Here is a 16,018-nt window from a genome sequence, read left to right as displayed (position 1 = left end):
TTGGGTGGACTCCGGGAGTTGATGATGGACAGGGAGGCCTGGCATGCTGCCGTCCATGGGGTTGCAAAGAGTCGGACACGACTGAGCGACTGAACTGAACTGAGACCTTGCTAATCAACAGAATTTAGAGTTACCAACGTAAATAAAATGAGAAATAAAGAACTTTGACTGTCACATTTTCTATCTTCTCCTTTTATGTTGTTGTTCAGTCTGCTAAGTCATATCTGACTTTTCGTGACGCCGGGCTACAGCACGCCAGGCTTCCCTGTTCTGCACTATCTCTTGGAGTTTGTTCAAATTCATGTCCATTGAATCAGTGATGCTATCTAACCATCTCATCCTCCTTTTGTGTATCTGCTCCTATTTCTTTCAGATGCTTGAGAAAGCCAGAGAGAAAAGCTAAAATCAAAAGAGGATAGAAGCTATTTCTCCCTTTGTCCAAGTAAATAAAAGACTTGTTTGGAAGACTCGATTGTCAATACTGTGCTTTGTTATTTCTAACACAGGGTTTCCTAACTTCGTGCTAAAAAGCCATTCTGCCCTCATTTGAAGGTTTGTAATGGGAAGGTAAATGTAGGGAACAGATGAGAATGATTCTAGTGACTAAGGGCTTCTGTGGGGATACAGAGTAAGGTGCTGTGTGTGTGTGTATGTGTGTGTGTGCATGCGTGTGTGTGCTCTTGCTCACGCATGCTTAGTGAAAAGTAGTTTTTTTTTTTTTCTTTAAGCTTCTAGAGCAACGGGCAAAAGAGAAATTACAGAGAGCAAATGGATAAAGTCATTATGTCTAAATAAATTAATAGATATAATTAGATACAAAAATATAAATCCATTAAAAAATAGATTAAACCATAAGCTCTATGAATGGAGATATTAAATCAGTATTCTTCATTTTTAATGCCCAGGATCTATTACAAGGGAGGACATCATAGATAATCCATAGATATATTGTTAATTAATTAACTGAAAGCAATGAAATATTGACAATTCTGAGACTAGGACTAATTAAACAAAATGCCCTCCAATGCCACAAGCACCTCAAATATATATAGTTTCATTCAAATAAGACCCATTGGGATCACACAGTAATCTAAACCAGCAGGGGATGTTGCAAGGCAGGCAATGCTCTACCAGGATATTCCATTTACTTAACCCGAGCAAACAGGAAATGGAGTTAGTGATAGACATTTTTATATTAGAGGCACTCTGAACAAAGACGTGCTGCAAAATGTTCAGGATAGAACATGGAGAGATGATAAACATGAGTCACCATGACAATCACACAGCGCATACGAAGTCCTGCGGAGATAGTCCCCATGTAGAATTCTTAAAGCTGTGGGACCTGTAACACGATTCTTTCAGGCTTTTCTCCCTGTGATGCTAATTCTCATTTTCACATTTTCTTACAATGTCTTCTGTCTATTCCTTTCTCAGTTTAGTGTCTGAGAGCTTCCCTTAGAAGAACCTTATTACTTCTTCCTAAAACAGCCATTTTGACCTGTGTAGTGCTCCAAAATGCTTCCAAATACTAGGAAAGAAAGCAGAAAGACTTTATGACCACTAAGGAGATTAAGCCGTAAAGCAGCAGAAACAAATAAAACAATAACTGACATGCACATAAGCTTAGAATTCAGACACTTAACCAAAATAATCGAATCCTATAAAGATTATATTGAGTGATTTTTCTCTACTTACAGGTTCATCTCCTGCACATTCTCAGCAGCAAAATAAAAGGTCTTGATCTGTGGATGACTGATCTTAAAAGCACTTGGAAGGGAAAAGCACAGACACATGAGAAGTTAAAAACTAGTGCAGTCAACAATGCAGTCAAAAGTATAACAGTCAAATATACATATGGTAACCTCATCTCCTTTCTTTGTTAATTTACAAAAGCAGAATTTTTAATTACATTAAACGTCTACTGTCTAATCTCTATTACATGTAGGGAGCAGAGGGTGAATTCATCACGTCAGGACATTCAGACCAGGACTTAGTCTTGACTAATCAATAGTCTCTACTTAAAACATATGGACATATTCTTTTATTTTCAATTGCTGTTTGTTATAGAGACAATAAACTGAAATATAAAGTGGTAGATGTGCAACTTCACAGTACCCAGATCAACTCCATCAAGAAAAGTATTTAAATTCAGATACAATAACTGCATTTATAGAAAAACAATTAAGTATAAAATTTCTACACTGTGACAACACATCAAAAACATTAAGCAAGCTATCCTCTATTAGTAAAGAAAAAATACAAGGCAGATTTTTGAGTTTAAAAGAAAAGTATAAAACACTGAAGATAACAAAGTGTTTCCTCTTTACCATTTAGACAGGAAGTCCTGCAGTGTGGACCAGAGTTTTTGCACATGACCAGTTTGGTCAGAACCACAAGAATTGATGCAACCTCGTGTATCACTAGGTACTTTCTGATGCAGCTATATCACAATGGCACAGACTTAAAGCTCACAACAGGTTAATTTTTTTTTTAAAATCATCAGTTGCTGCTACTAGAAACACAGGTCAATAGGGAACTGCCCTTTTCTAACAAAACAGGAAATGATGTCAAAAGCAGAACAAAAGAATAAGTAAAAGATGAAAAAGACACATATGCTAAATGAAGATGGATCCTGTTATGGGAAGAGCACTTGACTGGGAGTCTGGAGAATTGGTCTAGGCTGGGAACTCTGGCTCCTGTTGGTTGTCAAATCTCTTAGACTTTAAGTATATCAGGGTGCAATCCCCAAGTCTAAGACAGCTCAGAGAATTCAATTTCAGAATGCTACTGACAATTTCATGAACTAAGAAAAAGAAACTGGTCTCATAGCATATCTGCTGCTCTTATGAGTCCTATTTAACTAGCCATTCTCTTTACAAGGACACATCCTTGACATCTGATCACCCTGCCAGGCCTGGATGGCGGCTTGTTTCTCATTGGATCATGGACATGGTCATTAGCAGCATGGCCTGCCAGAGCTCTGTGGGGTTTTAAGATCCATCTGCTCCACAAAGTGAAATTCCAGAAAACAAGAGGTTAAAAGCTTCTATTACTGTTTGGTGTGCCAAACCATAAAGTCAAAATTTTTATCCATTTGAATATCACCATCATGAACTTCCAAACCACTATATCACCTGAGGAACTTAAAAAAGGCTATTATCCTGGCCCCATTATTTTGTGGAAAATGATAGACAACTTACTGCTTTTTCTTGCATTCAGACGCTTTCTCTACAGTGAAATCAGGCAGGTTAACAAATCCGTCAGCTTTTTCTGCCTGAAATAAACACACACCACAAATAGGAATAAATGCATCAATCCGAGCAGTTTGTTTATTGAGATCATATGTTGAACAGAGAGAATAAGTGAAATGGAGGAGGATCAAAAGATACTTCTCTGAATCAGCATTGGACTTCTCCCAGACATACATTTTATAAGAGAAATTAATATTCTTCTGACAAAGCATCCAGAATCTTCTCTGAGAAGTAACAGGACACAGTTTAGGGCAGCCAACATGTGGTACAAGTAGGACCCACCCAACCCCTTCTTGTCTATCTTCCTAGAAAACATCAGAGCTAACTGATCAGAGCTCCACTTCCTCTTGAGCCCATGGCCATCTTCAGCATCTTTCTCATCCTACTTCTCTGGTGGGCTCCAAGTATCTGAGATGGAACCTAATTAGCATCACAGACACGGTCATTAACAGCATGCCCTATTACATGAGGAATAGAGGCCTGACTTTGGAGTTCATTAAAATTGAGGTTCATATCATGGATCCACCACTTACTGGTTGTTATAGGATTTAAATAAGCTCGGAAAAATAAAACACTTAACAGATCCTCAACAAACATTGTTTTTCTCTCAAGTTTAGTAAGTCCCCAGAGGGTTAAATCACAGAGCCATGTCTTGGAAAATCTCAGTTCCATAATCAATTATTTCTATAAAAGAAAGACTGCACAGGAAAATGACACTTTTAAGGACATAAAGTGAATGCCACTTTAAAACACCACTTAGGGGAGAATGGATACATGTATATGGATGGCTGAGTTTCTCTGGTGTGCACCTGAAACCATCACAACATTGTTAATCAGTTATACCCAATACAAAATAAAATGTGTTTTTTTTTTTTTAAAAGTTCATGTCAGGGTTTCAAATATAAATATTAAAAATCTTCTCAACAAATAATAAAAGATGTTGGGCAGCTCAGCAACTTAACCTAACTTATTCCAACCATTATGTAAAATCTAATGAGTTTTGTACTGTATCTGATTCATTATGAAAATTTTATATAAAAACTATGAGACTTCAATATAAAAGATTAAAAAATACCAAGAATTTTACAGGGAATGTAATCATTGCTCTGCCTCTAAAACATTTCTTAGTCTTTATGAATAAAGTTTAACTGAACCACAGGAGGCTAGATTGCTTGTGACAGATAGAACTCAAATCTTTCATCTACACTAGTGTCTCTGAACGGAGAAATACAGCCCACAACATTAAACATAAATGAACCTGGGACTTCCCTGGCAGTCCAGTTAAGTCCAGGAGATGTGGGTTCAGTTCCTGGGTTGGGAAGATCCTCTGGAGAAGGAAATGGCAACCCATTCCAGTATTCTTGCCTGAAAAAACCCACAGACAGAGGAGCCTGGTGGGCACCAGTCCATGGGGTCACAAAGAGTGGGACCTGACTTAGCAACTAAACAACAGTCTCATGTGAATTTTATCTCAATTAAAAAAATGCTATCTTGGGCTAGGGTATTTTAATGTAAATTCCCACAATTACTTTAGAAAGAATAAAACAATTTATATTCACCATTTGTTTCTATTTCCTGCCTTCACTGATTTCTGCACCCACTAGTCCACAGAAAGGGTTGTTACCAAGAACGCAATGATTTTCATGTTGCTGAATTCCGTGCACCCTTTCTAGCCCTCACTTAATTGAACTCTGGAAACTGACACTACAGCCCACTCCTTCCCTCTTGAAATGTCTCTTTCCTGACAATGCATTTCTGCAGCCTCCCCCTCTTCCCCATTTAACTGCTCCTTGCTTTCTTTCATAGGGTCTTCTTTCCCCCTCTGTTTCTTATGCCCCAGATTTCTAAGTACAAATTCACTCTCTTCTCATTCCAATACCTTCCACAGGGGATCATACACACTTCCACGGCAGCATGTATAACCACATTTGTACACATGTATCTAAAACCTATACCCGCAAACTCCTTTCAATCCTAGTACACTCATCCCAAGATTCAACTGCCTAATGTTCCTATTCAATGAGTATTCCACAGGCTCCCTGTTATGGACCCGATATTTGTGTTCCCCCACATCCCAAATTCATATTTTGAAGCCCTAAACCCTAACATGATGGTATTTGAAATGGGGTCTTAGGGAAGTAGTTTGGTTTAGATGAAGTACTAAGAGTGAAACTCCTATGATGGAATTAGTGTCCTCATAAAAAGATGAAGACACCAGTGCTTTCCCGCTCCTCCCCATGCCTCCTCCATCTAAACATATGGCAAGAAAGCAGCTGTCTTCCAACCAGAAAGAAACCTCTCATCAGGTGTGGAATCCACCAGAACTTGATCTTGGACTTCCCAGGCTCCAGAACTCTGATGAACAAATGTTTGCTGTGTAAGCCATGCAAACTATGGTATTTTGCTATGTGGCATCACAAACTGACTAAGATTCTCCCCAAGAGAGACAAATCCAAGACCAAACTCATCATCTCACTCCATGAAATGCATGCTTCTCTTTCTCCTGTGTTCTCCTCTGAAGTGAATGATGTCACCTTCTATCCAGTTGTCCAAAAACAGGAAATATGGGTGACATCTTTGACACTTCAATCTCCTTCTCAGCATCTGTGCAAGTAACCATTAAGTTGTAACATTGCTGTATCTGCCACAGCTCTTCAAAGCTTCTGTTACCCACACCGCCTTCAGACCACCATGAACGTTCACCTGAGTTACTGCAGAAGTCCTCTAAACCATTAACCATTATCCCTCTCCATAGCTCTGTTTTTCCCTCTGATTTAGTGTCCAAATCACAATCACAGCAAATCTTCACTCCACAAACCTCTTCTTTCATTAAAATCCTGCATGGTTCCCAATTGCTCCTGGAGAATGTCTAAGTGTTTAAAGTGAAGTCGCTCAGTCATGTCTGGCTCTTTGAACCCCATGGACTGTAACCTACCAGGCTCCTCTGTCCATGGGATTTTCCGGGCAGGATTACTGGAGTGGGTTGCCATTTCCTTAAGTGTTTAAGCAGAGTATAAAAGGCCTTTCACAATTACGCCATGATTAATTGTACAGTTTCATCTTCTCTGGAGAAGGGCATGGCTACCCACTTCAGTATTCTTGCCTGGAGAATCCCATGGACAGAGGAGCCTGGAGAGCTACGGTCCATGGTATCACAGAGTCAGACTTGACTGAGCAACTAACATTTTCACTTTTTCACTTTCACAATTATATAGTTTCATCTTTTCTAGTGTCCCTATCCCTTACTCAACCAAAAGTAACTGAAAAAATTAAAACAGAAAAAACACTTCTCTTGAGCTGAATTAGAATTGATACCAAATTTATAGCATTATTACTCTCTAGATAACCTGCTATCAGTACAAGAACGCCATCTTAAATGACAACAACATAAAAATCAATCAACAAAAAACTAAATACAGATACATGTAAGAGAAAAACTGTAAATTTTCATTATGGTGGATTTCTTTCTGGCAAAACTGAAATGGCTGAGATTCCTTCAAATAAGAGCCTAAATGAAAATGAGTAAAAGATACCTTAATATTTCCCCAGTAAATTTCTCTTCTGTGAGCAAAGGCATTTCTCACTTCATGTTCAAACTGTATTCAAAACCACAGATAACTGTGTCAAAAATTGTCTTTGCTTATTTGACTTGCAAAAAATGCCTCAAAAATGACAATCACAGTGGGAAAATCCTAAGGAAATGACAGTTTTCTCCTCCTTTCCCTCCTTCCACCCCCTCAGATCCCTTGTTCCTTATTGCATTAACTGAAATGACTTCCTCGAAGAGCATCCTTTCTCTTCAATCATTTCTAACTTTCTGAAAAGTTACTTGAAAGTTCTTCATTGGTACCTGCATTTTTCTCCCTGGATTCTAATGTAATAAAATCTTGTTCTCTTACCAGAAGTATCACGCCATCCTTTGGTCACTGTGCAAACTCGTCTTGCCAGATCTCGACTTAACATTCTGAAACAAGACACTGCTTTTCACTTTGTGATATGATGCTCTACCATCTTAAATCTCACGTATTCACCCTTCTCCTTTTTCTAACAACTCTGATGTTGTTCAACTTAGTGAAGTTTCATCTGCAGTTGGTGTTTGAGCAGCATGAAACACACATGTTTATCAAAACTGTTCATGTTATGCATTCATTTATTCAATGAATAGTCACGGAGTACATTTTCTTGTGTCAGGCACTGTGTCAGATATTTGGGCTTTATCAGTGAACAAAACAGACAGATATCTACTTTAAAGGAGAAAAGAGACAATAGCTCAACATATGAGCACATAAATTACATAGCACACTCTAAGCAATAATTACTATGGAGAAAAGTAAAACTGATCTGGGTAAAGGGGTTCTGACTGCAAGCAGGGCAGCAGGCCTTCTGTTCCTAGGCTTAAAAAGCCCTTCTTCTCCCACTTCACTAGATATGTCTCCACGAATCATCTTAGGTGTGAACTTCACCAAAACTTCCCTCTGCTCCTCCAAGCCTAGAATTGGTGCTCTCCGCTTTGTGTCCCAACCCCCACAGTGGGCTTTGCTTACCATACTTCTCTTTCTGCATTTAGTTACCAAGGTATTCCTGTTTCTCCAACAGACTGAGCACCTCGAGGGAAATAATTTTGTTGTTTACAGATATCAATTATTGAGATAAGCTAAAGTGTTCAACACAAGTGAAATAAAGAAATGAGCTTTATGAATGAAGGAAGGACAGAAACATGGTCTTCTTCCTCAGTCAATAAAGTGCTAAAATGAGATGCAGAAATCACTTTGGAAAAACGTTTGGCAGTTTCTAAAAAATATAAACATATTAATAATTACCATACAACCTAGCAATTCCATTCCTAGATATCTACCCAAGAAAAATGAAAGCATATGCCCATGCAAAGATCTGCCTGCAAGCATTTATAGCAGCACTATTCATAATAGCCAAAAACTAGAAACAATCTAAATATCCATCAACTGGTAAATAAATAGTGTAGTATATTCATACAACAGAATACTGTTTAGTGAACAACTGACATGAATTCAAACATAGAAGAATCTTGAAAACACAATGCTAAGTAAAAGACAGACAGACACAAGAAATCATGTAATACTGTATTATTCTTTTATATAAAATATAGAGAAAAAGCAAATCTATCTATAGAGACAGAAAGTAGAATAGTGGTTGCCTGGTGTGGGAATGAAGATTGACTGTAAATAGGCATAAAGGATTTTATTGATATGATGAAAATTATTTAAAGCTGATTTATTATTATGGTTCACCATTCAGTAAATTTACCAAAAATCATTGAGTTGTAAATCTGAATAGTGTAATTTTATGATATGTAAAATATATCTCAATAAAGCTGCGTTTTAAAATATGAGATGCAGGAAAAGTTTGGGGAATAAAAAATTATGAATGAAATTTTTCCTGTTTGTCTACCAATAAGATTTAAAAGAAGGCAAAATAGGAGGTCTTTGATGACTCCGCTGCTGACTCAGTATGACTTGTTCAAACTTTAGACACAAAATTAGGTTAATATTTCTTATTTGCTTTAATTTTGGACTACAGGGATTTTAGAATGAAAAATATTTTACATAGAATTTGCTGCACTCAGACATGTTTTTTAAATTAATTATAATAGGATGTTAAGTTTTAATATCTAAATGCAAAATAAGTGTTCATTGCCATCAATAAAGCTTGACTTTTTTAATACAAAACCTTACAAAATAGACAAAATCAGTTCTTAAGGACCTACATATGTCAGAAAAGTAGATGGGCAGACCTAGAAAAATAAGAATGTTATAAATATATCCAAGAGACTAAGTAGGTCAAAGAAAACCAAGCCAGAAACAAATTAAGTATAATATAGGAAACTACTCTGTATTTCATGGTTAAAAATAAAGAGTATAATTATCTGTCTATTCTCAGTGGAACCCTATTTCCTTCATTCTAAGAAGCCTGATTTTTAACATTTCAATAATTCTGAAATCAAGAGGCACCATAGAATCTATGTGTATTTTCCTTGTACCATTTCCCTCAAAATCCTGTTATTCAATAAAGTATAGGTTTTTAAATGAATAAAATCTTAAATTCAAGGGAAAAATAGTTTAAAAAAACAAAATATAAACTTCTTTGTAATATGCTTTTGCAGTTATGCATGAATATGAATTTGAGACTCTTGAAATTACTTTAAATAAACTTCAGTGAAGTTACCCAATGAATATCAAAATCAGGAAATTTGCAAAACTTCAGTACTCCACATAAATCTGTGGTTTGCTCAGTTCTACCCTGAAACTTCCAGTATGTTGGAAACAAGTGAAGTCTAAACTCTAAGCAGAGCAGCTCACTCTCATGTCACTTTGGAACAGCTGTCACTAAATTCTAATGGCCTTCAATTTTCTTGTTTTGCAGTGTCTTTGTCTGATTTTGGTATCAGGGTAATGTTGACCATATAGAATGAGCTAGAAAGTATTCCCTCCTCTTTAATTTTTTGAAATACTTTGAGAAGGATTAACTCTTTTTTTAATGTTTGGCAGAATTCCCCTGTGAAGCCATCTGGTCCTGAAGTTTTATTTGTTGGGAGATTTTTTATTACTGATTCAATTTCAGTATCAAGAATTGGTCTATTTAGATTTTCTATTCCTTCCCAATTCAATCTTATAAGATTGTACATTTCTAGGAATTAATCATTTCTTCTAGGTTGTCCAATTTTTTGGCATAAAACTATTTGTGGTATTCACTTGTGACTATATTTCTGTGACACTGGTTGCAATTTCCCCTCTTTCATTTCTAATTTTGTTTATTTGGTCTTACTCTCTTTTTTTCTTAATGAGTCTGGCTAAAGGTTTACCAAATTTTAAAATATCTTTCTAAAAAACAACTCTTAGTTTCTTTCATTGATCTTTTTAACTATTTTTTTAGTCTCTATTTCCTCTCTAATCTTTATCATTTCCTTCCTTTTGCTGACTTTGGGCTTTGTTCTTTTATTAATTCCTTTAGATGGAAAGTTTAGGTTGTTTACTTGAGATTTTTCTTATTTCTTAAGGAAGGCCTACATCACTAAAAACATCTCTTAGAACTGCTTTTGCTGCATCCCATAGATTTTGAAAAGTTGTATTTCTATTTGTCTCAAGGTATTTTCTGATTTCCTCTTTGATTTTCTCATTAGCTCATTAGGTTTTTTTGTAGCAAGTTTTTTAGTTTCCATGTGTTTGTGGTTTTTCCATTTTTGTTCCTGAAATTGACTTCTAGTTGCATACTATTATGATAAGAAAAAATATTTGAAATAATTTCCATTTTTTGAAAGTTACTGAAACTTATTTTGTAGCTTAGCATGCAATATATCTTGGACAAAGTTTCATGTGCACTTGAAAAGAATATGTATTCTGCTCATCTTGATGGAATGTCCTGTGGCTATCTATTAAGTCTATCTGATCTAGTGTGTCTTTTAAGGCCACTATTTCCTTATTGATTTTCTGACTGGATAATCTGTCCATTGATATAAGTAGGCTATTAAAGTCCTCTTGCATTATTATTATATTATTGTCAATGTCTTCCTCTATGTCTGTTAATATTTGCTTTATATATTTAGATGTTTCTATAGTAGATACATTTATGTTTAAAAATGATATATCCTCTTCTTGGATTGAATTATTTATCATTATATAATGCCCTTCTTTGTCTTTTGTTATATATTTTTAAGTCTACTTTGCTTGATATGAGTATTGTTGCCCACGCCAACATGACTGGATAAAGAGGATGTGGTATACATATACATAATGGAATGGAATATTACTTAGCCATAAAAAATTAACTTTTGACTTTAGCAACAACATGTATGGACCTAGAGGGTATTAAGCTTAGTGGATTAAATCAGATGGATAGAGACAAATACTGTATACTTTCACTTATACGTGAAATCTAAAAACTAAAATGAATGAACAAAAATACAGCAAGGCAGAAATAGACTCACATATACAGAGAACAGACTGGTGGCTGCCAGTGGAGAGAGGTGTGGGGGAAGGAGAAAAATGGGTGAGAGGGATTAAGAGATACAAACTACCTGGTATAAAATAGATAAATTGCAGGGATATATTTTACAGCACAGGGAATATAGCCAATACTTTATAACAACTTTATATGAACTCACACACTGTTGGTGGTAATGCAAAAATGGAAGCCACTGGAAGGAAACTGAGCAGTAACTAGCAAAAATGTATTTGACTCTTTGACCCAGAAACCCTATGCCTGGGATCTGTCCTGAATATAAATATGCTGAATGGCACATGAATTGCATCATTATTTGCAGGAACCAAAGACTGTAAATAATCCAAATGTCTATCATCAGGGGACAGTTGAATAAAGTATGTACGGCATCCACATACAACTGAATAACTAAGAAAAATGACATATATACATATAGAGTAATCTCTAGGACAAGGTAAGAGAAAAAGTAAGGTATAGCACAATAGAAACAGTATGCTAATTTCATGCAAGAAAAAAGAGATAGGATATGCTCATGCCTACATACTCATCTTTATTTGTAAAAAGAAATAGTAGAAAAAAAATTTTTAAAACAAACATAAAAGGAGGGAGGCAAAAGGGTAGAGAAACAGGGACAAAAGTAAGTCTTACCTGGTTATAATTAGTTATATAGTTTTGACTTTGAAATTGGATAAATTATTTATATTTTTTTAAAAAATGCAAACAAAAAAGAAGCAGTTCCCAAAATTAAAAACAAATAGAAACAAATGAACTTAATTGACTATAATAAACATGGTGACAGAACCCAACACAAATAATAACAGAGCACAGAATTTTGGCTACAACATAGTTAGTGGAACACAATCTAAAAGCTTTTAGTAGTGACACTGTCCATATTTTTAGGTGGTTTTAGTAGTTTTTCTTCCCCTCAAAAAATTCCTTGAAATATAAAGGAAGAGGGGATGGAGTTGGCTTTTCTCTCTAGATGACAGACTATGTGATGCTGCTTTGTTCTGAAAAGTCAACTCCACTCCCTCTTCCTTTCAGGAAAGGAACTAGAAAGATTATACACCACAGACGTCTCCAGTCTGCTAAATGTGGGCCTGCAGGCAGACAGTTGACATTGTTAGCATTGGGTTTTGATAAGCACTGCAAAGGAAGAAGAAAGAATGATTTTCTCTCTTCTTTTAGATATCAGAAGCAAGACTGGTAGTGAGAAGTATCGGTCAGTTCAGTTTATTCTCTCAGTCATGTCTGACTCTGTGACCCCATGGACTGCAGCACGCCAGGCCTCCCTGTCCATCACCAACTCCCGGAGTTTACTCAAACTCATGTCCATTGAGTCGGTGATGCCATACAACCATCTCCTCCTCTGTCGTCCCCTTCTCCTCCTGCCTTCACTCTTTCCCAGCATCAGGGTCTTTTCAAATGAGTCAGTTCTTCACATCAGGTGGCCAAAGGATTGGAGTTTCAGCATCAGTCACTCCAATGAATATTCAGGACTGATTTCCTTTAGGATGGACTGGTTGGATCTCCTTGCAGTCCAAGGGACTCTCAAGAGTCTTCTCCAACACCACAGTTCAATTCTTCTGCGCTCAGCTTTCTTTATAGTCCAACTCTCACATCCATACATGACTACTGGAAAAACCATAGTTTTGACTAGACAGACCTTTGTTGAGAAGTATAGTAATTATAATAATCTTGAGTAAAATCTAGTAAAACCTAACTTTTGTTGAGTACTAAGCACATGACATCTAGGTCCTAATATCTTAGTCTTTAGAGAAAAATTAATCATATTCAAGCACAGAATTTACAAAATTGATCACTATTTAACCTACACATGAAACTAGACTGGCATTCAGGACTTCTTTGGTGCTCTAGAGGCTAAGATATACACTCCTAATGCAGAAGATCTGTGTTCAATCTCTGATCAGGGAACTAGATCCCACATGCCTGAACTAAGCATTCAGATGCCACAACTAAGACCCAGCACAACCAAATAAATAGATTGGCATTGTACAATAGAAAAGTTATATGGTTCATTAAAGTGACAAAACTCAGACCAGAACCCAGAAGTCAGTTAAATAATTCTAGACAACAATTTCTTCAGTCTCAACCATAGACGAAATATCATAGAAGAGATCTGCAGTTGACAAATGTCATAGAAGAAAGAACCCTAGACTTGAATCAGAGTATTTTGAAGCAAGCCACTTACTGTGTAATCCTAGGCAGAGCATTTAACCTCTTGGGTCAGCGAGGCTAATTAGAACTAATATGAATCTATGTAACACTGTAAAGTTGTCAGAGCTATATAATTTTATACAGTTAAAATAAAATTTAATATTTTATTATTAGTGAGAAGAATTGGGAAAGAAAATAGGAGAAGGAATGACCCAAAAAAGACAAAGGTGAAGTAAAATAAGTTTTCCACTCTGCTCACTCTCAGCCGAGCCCTCTGAATAGCTCCTTCTCAGTCTAAACTCTCCTTATTTCCTCTGTCTCAGATTAATGGCTGTAGAAAAATATTTTAAATTCCTTCGAGAGCAATAATGCTAGCAAGCTCTCTGCATCCTTCATACAGCATCTGGGGTATGCTTTTATTTAAATACTATTGCATTTGGGTTTATCTAGCACTGTATTTTGCATATAATGAGATTTTCATCCAAAGAGATTTTTCTTCTTATAAATGCTTAGAAATAGATGTCCTACATAGGAGACATTTGGCAAGTGTTCTTGACTAATCAACACAAAGGCCTGATTTCCTACCAAACCCACAGATTGCGGCCATTCATTATAAAAATGGACTGAAGGTGTTGGTGGTGATAATCAGGATGGTTCTGAAGAGGCTGGGGCTCCAAAGAAAAGGGCTCAGAAGGAAGCTGACCACTTGCAGAGAATACTGCTGGTGACCCAGCCACATGGCCACGTCCTGGCCACCAGGGCAAGCTGGCCAGCCTGCACTGCCGGCCCTTGCATCTCTTTGTGGGAGACTTCTCTGCCAGATTCCAGCTCCCCACCTGTGCAGGGGTGCACTGCCCCCAAGACAAGCCTTCAACCAAAGACTGATGGGACTTGGTGTATATATATTCCAGGGTCCTTGTCCCTTGGGAGGAAAACTCAGAGGTGTGTCTTTTTGACAGACTCTCAGAGCTCCCCAGCAGAGGTGTGTCTTTTTCACAGACTCTCAGAGTTCCCCAGCAGAATTAAGCTTTAGTTACCCACAGTCACGATCTGCATGCTCAAGAGAGCTTTATCGGCTAACTTTCCACCTTTTCTCACTTCCTCATTTCCTTTCCAAATATTTCCGGTATCACTTCCCAAATAACGTACTTGTACCTAAATTCTCTCTCAGGGTCTGCTTCTGGGAAATCTAAACCATGATGCTATTCCTTTCACAGAAAGTGTTCCTACTAGCGGTTCCTGCTCACGAACAGCCCATCTGCTCTGCACCTGAAGCCCTCTTCATGATTTCCTTTTAAAAATCGCCCAAGGATAGGACTCTTTCATTATCATATTAGGTCATATTTAAGTGGTGACCACAGGCTTCCCAGGTGGTGCAGTAGTGAAGAATCTGCCTGCACTGCAGGAGACGCAAGAGGCGTGGTTTGTTCCCTGGGCCGGGAAGATCCCCAGAGAAGGAAATGGCAACCCACTCCAGTATTCTTGCCTGAGAAATCCCATGGACAGAGGAGCTGGCAGGCTACAGTCCATGGGGTCTCAAAGAGTCAGATACAACTTAGTGACTGAGTACGCACACACACAGTGACTGGCATCTCACTCTATAATCTGTAAATCAGCTCTCCTAGCTAGCCATGTTTATTTACATTCTTCCATTCTCTCCCTGTGAAATCATAGTTTTAATGAAATTAAGTTACCAGTGAATTTTCTGGCAGTCTGACATACAAGGGTAGTCATTATTTTCTGAAATATCATTATCAGAGCAAGGTGGAAATTATAGCATAAAAGAATCTTCTATTATTGTCCTCTATAATAGAAAATCCTCCCCACAGGGCACAAGCCTTAGCACGGAAGGCCATTTGTGATCTTCCACATCCAGCTTCAACTCCCACCAGTCTTTTAGAAACCTTAAAACCTTAGAGACGCTATTACTTCCACCTACTTAGAGTTGCTCTATTTGGCAGCATGGTCAGGAAAAAAAAGGGGGGGGAGAAAGAGTACTAAACAGGAAGGAAAATTTTTAAATGAACAGGAAGACATTTGACTAAATATCAATATTACAGAATAAGCTACGTGTCTTGTTTCCAAATAAAGTTCATCTTCCATCCATGGTTAGAGCAGGAGTGAGGGAAGAATAAATAAAGGAACATCATTTAAGAAAATCTGATGGCTAATTCATTTCAATGTATAACAAAAACTACTGTAATGATGTAAAGTAATTAGCCTCCAACTAATAAAAATAAATGGAAAAAAAAAATAAAGAAAAAAAAAAGAAAATCTGAAGTCTGGTGTGTTTGCTTTCAATATTAGAAGTTTTGGAGAAATAAGAAAAATAAGGTAAGTTGTTTCAAAATCACAGTCATTATAGCACATAATTGTGCCTTCACGCCATGCATATTAAATCTTCCAATACTCCAGAAACTTTCAAATCTCTTCAAACTGCTTTCATGAGTTTCTTGAGTGCCATTAAGTTACTGCTCAGCCACAGCTAAACAGACTCCACTGGGAAAAGACAGTTGTCCAAAGAAGATATATAAATGCCCAAAAGGCACATGAAAAGATGTTCAAGGTGACAAATCATTAGGGAAATGCAAATCAAAACCACAATGAGACACTAC

General features: G+C 37.0%; 1 protein-coding gene across 2 annotated transcripts in view; it reads right to left on the bottom strand.

The window, feature by feature from the left end:
• IPCEF1 (interaction protein for cytohesin exchange factors 1) overlaps positions 1 to 16,018 on the bottom strand; it is a 161,966-nt gene that overhangs the window by 42,076 nt on the left and 103,872 nt on the right. For both annotated transcript variants that reach the window (XM_070461400.1, XM_020878005.2), the window contains 2 exons: positions 3,201 to 3,274; positions 1,696 to 1,767 (listed from right to left, as the gene is read on the bottom strand). In XM_070461400.1, coding sequence (XP_070317501.1) covers positions 1,696 to 1,767; positions 3,201 to 3,274 — 146 coding nt within the window. The remainder of the gene's footprint in view (positions 1 to 1,695; positions 1,768 to 3,200; positions 3,275 to 16,018) is intronic.

The sequence above is a fragment of the Odocoileus virginianus genome, chromosome 34, assembly GCF_023699985.2.
Source record: "Odocoileus virginianus isolate 20LAN1187 ecotype Illinois chromosome 34, Ovbor_1.2, whole genome shotgun sequence".
NCBI lineage: Eukaryota > Metazoa > Chordata > Mammalia > Artiodactyla > Cervidae > Odocoileus > Odocoileus virginianus.
Note: the sequence above shows the minus strand (reverse complement) of the source record. Positions and strands in the feature narration are given on the sequence as shown.